We start from the raw sequence: 3,113 nt of genomic DNA, 5'->3' as shown, positions 1-3,113 counted from the left end.
TGTTTCTTGACGGATGGTGGCAAACCGATACTGGGCGTGACATGTACACCCTTCTGGAGCTGGTATCTTGCTTGGTCTCTTCCCCTCTTAGGCAAAATTCCCCAAGTTTTACCTTATTTTTTTTTAATTGGGATTATTGTATGGCTCTAGCGCAGTCCATCTTTGTCACCATCTGACAGTCTGCTTCTTCCTTGCTGTCTGCTTGTTTGAGCGAGTTCCGTGTTGTGCAGCCATTAGCACAGGATTTCCCTTTCACCCTTCTAGCTTACCCTGATGCACTCATGCACGCTACGTTAATGTATTTGTTACAAACCCTACAGCTCCAGTCACCCACTAGTGCTGGTGCAAGGAACTCGACAGGAAAATGAGCTGAAAGACTCAACAAGAGTTTCTGAAATTATTTTCAGTACCGGTGAATATCTGGTCTGGTCTTTGTATTTGGAATAATACAATTCAATAAAATATTTGGGTTTAAAACTACTTGCTTTTTCCCGATTGAGAAGCTTTTTTTCTGGCTGGTTGTTAGCAAATGTTACTCTGTATGTACTCCACAATAAGCCAGTTGCTGTCCAAATATATGAGAGAAAACAGAGCATTTATTTCACTTGATGGTTCGTGTTCTTAGGCGGAAGACAGACCTGTTTTTTCCAAGACTCTAGGAGGACAACAGCTCCTTAGTCTAATCTGTTTTATCTGCTGGTGAGACACTGTGTATATTTATATACTGAGCCACTGGGGTACATCAGTGTCCATTCTTATCGAACACAAATATTTACCACAGGCCTGATCCAAGGTCTGCTGAGATCCCTTGTTCGCTTGAAAATGTAACTTAACTAAGAGCAAACTTTGAATTTTTTTCCCATTTAATTTTAGTTGGGTTACAGGATATTTTATTAGCAACTAAGTCTTTTTTTAAAGCAAGGAAAAAACCCAACATGTTACTCCTTTGCCTTACTCACCAACTCCTTGTATGATTCCCTAAATATGCCTTCTCAGCTGTAGTTCCTGTCAGTGAGGGGAACTCTGAAATGTTGTCAGTGAGGAATTGAAACACAGAAGTCAAGGAGCAATGAACATGATGAGACTTTAATGGACACGTTGCATATCAAATTAGGGCATGCGGTACGGCATAGCAATGACAGATTTCTGCTTGTCTCCGTGAGCAGGGTCACACCTCAGGTGAAGAGGGCAAGAAGAGAGGCGGTGCAGGTAGCCAGGGAAAGGGAGTTTGGGTGCGAGGGACTATGTCTGTGCTAAATAATGTGGGGAATTTGGAGCTGCTGAGAGCTTTGCCCTTTGCAAGCCACAGACTCGTGACTAGGGGTGGTGATACAGCCTCTGCCTCTCTAGTTTGGTGTGCATCCGATGGCACCGACACCCCTTTTTCCTGGTGCCACCTTCCCATCCCGGCCAGCAACCATTTGGGCAGTGACAGGGATTGACCTGGGTGAAAACTGCTCTCTTCCATTGAGTCCCTGGTTTAGCAGTCTTGTTTCACACGAAAAAGTGTGTTAGGAGAGCAGGAACACGCAACCCCAGCCAGGGGTTTGCCCAGGACAGCATCTCTCAGGCGTTTCAGAGAGTGTTCCGCAGTGCTAAGCAGGAGGTGACACCGACAAGAACAAAACGACAAAAGCAAAACAACAAAATGATTAGTCTGAGATAAAAATTGTGTGGAAACCCTGCAGTTTTTCTCTCATAAATATCAACATAGAAATATTTGTTTCCAGGGATGAAGTTTAAAGCCACTGCATTGCCCCCGAGCCAGCTCAGCCACCCGCTGAATTTATTACATGAACGATTGCTTTCAAAGTCCAGGACCGGACCAGCGCATCCCACACGCAGCTTTCCCGGCCGGACTGGCCTGTGTCTCTCGGCAGCGCACGGTAGTTGTTTCAGGCGATGGCAGTGACGTGGGTCTCCTTGTGGCAGGAGGTGAGCGAGGCCCTGTTACACCTCCAGCAGAATTTAGGAGTGCAGCAGAGCACCATGGACATGACCAACCCCAAAGTAAGCAGGAGACAAATTACCCATTTTATCAGCCCGGAGTACGTAAACGGGAGGATGAGGATGGTGAGAATCACGCCAAGCAGGAGGAGCAGCACGAGTCTCTGGATAGCCAGTCTGTTGTCTGCGGGGACATTTTCGTCCCTGTATAAAGCGTCTTGGCTGGTCTGAGCCCAGCTCTTGCTGTCCAGCCCTACAGCAGAGACGTGCCCCTCAGGGTTTGAATCAGGGGTTTCCAGGTGCTCCATGACGTCCTCTTTATTCTGAAGGGTGCGGATGAGTCCTCCTGACACGCCAGTGGCTTTTCTGCAGAGGGGGCAGGTGACCAGCCAGGTTCTCTCTTCTTTCCTGAGGATCAGCTTGAGGCAGACGGCGCAGAAGGCGTGCTGGCAGTCCAGCAGCTTGGGCACTCTGTACATGTCGTACTTGTTGAAGCAGACCAGGCAATCCGTGTCGATGGAGGTTGCGGTTGAACCCTGGTGGTTCGGTTCAAAACTGCCCGTTTCGGGAGAGTTTGAGCTCGTTTGCGTAACGAGAGGCTTTGAGTTTAGGCAGTCTCGATCTGAAATCGCTGGGTTAAAGGCGGCAGGAATGTCTCGCTCTGTGCCTGAAGGTCTCTCCATTTCTTCAGTGTGTTCTTCAGTGGGTCCGAGCCTCTTCACGGCTCCAGCGTTTTCTCTTGGGGGTCCTGCTCTGCTGGGGGCTGCAGCACCTTCCGCAGCGGGCGCAGGACCATCCTTTTCCGCCTGGGGTGCTCCAGGAGCTGTCGCCCTGTTTGCATTGTTTAGCTTGTCAGCGGACTTCTCCATGGAGATAAACCTCGCTGCGGTTTGTCTGCCCTTCGCTGGAGGGTTTGCTGAGCTGCTGGCTCCTTTTATGTGTCACTTTATTCCTGTCCTATGCGTGATTGATTAGTGACAGCTTTAAGCGTGCTGTGCTCTTACAATACGATGTTTTTATGAGATGGGGACCCGCGTTAATGATTAACTTCGTGGCCAAGACATTTTACAACGGCTGATAATATCACTGAGCAGTTCCTGGCCGGAAGCAGACCCCACGGCGTTAGCAGCTTTGCTCACTGGGAGAGCCAGGCACTACCATTATTA

At 48.7% G+C, this 3,113-nt stretch overlaps 1 protein-coding gene across 1 annotated transcript; it reads right to left on the bottom strand.

Moving 5' to 3' along the window:
- Positions 1 to 1,895: 1,895 nt before the first annotated feature.
- Positions 1,896 to 2,816, bottom strand: RNF186 (ring finger protein 186). The gene has a single exon (XM_009959599.2). It carries the CDS (start codon positions 2,814 to 2,816, stop codon positions 1,896 to 1,898), a length of 921 nt encoding a protein of 306 aa, XP_009957901.2.
- Positions 2,817 to 3,113: the final 297 nt, after the last annotated feature.

The sequence above is a fragment of the Leptosomus discolor genome, chromosome 20 (assembly GCF_034619465.1).
Source record: "Leptosomus discolor isolate bLepDis1 chromosome 20, bLepDis1.hap2, whole genome shotgun sequence".
In the NCBI taxonomy this organism is placed as follows: Eukaryota; Metazoa; Chordata; class Aves; order Leptosomiformes; family Leptosomidae; genus Leptosomus; species Leptosomus discolor.
The sequence above is the reverse complement of the archived record's forward strand: the minus strand, read 5'-3'. Positions and strand labels throughout refer to the sequence as shown.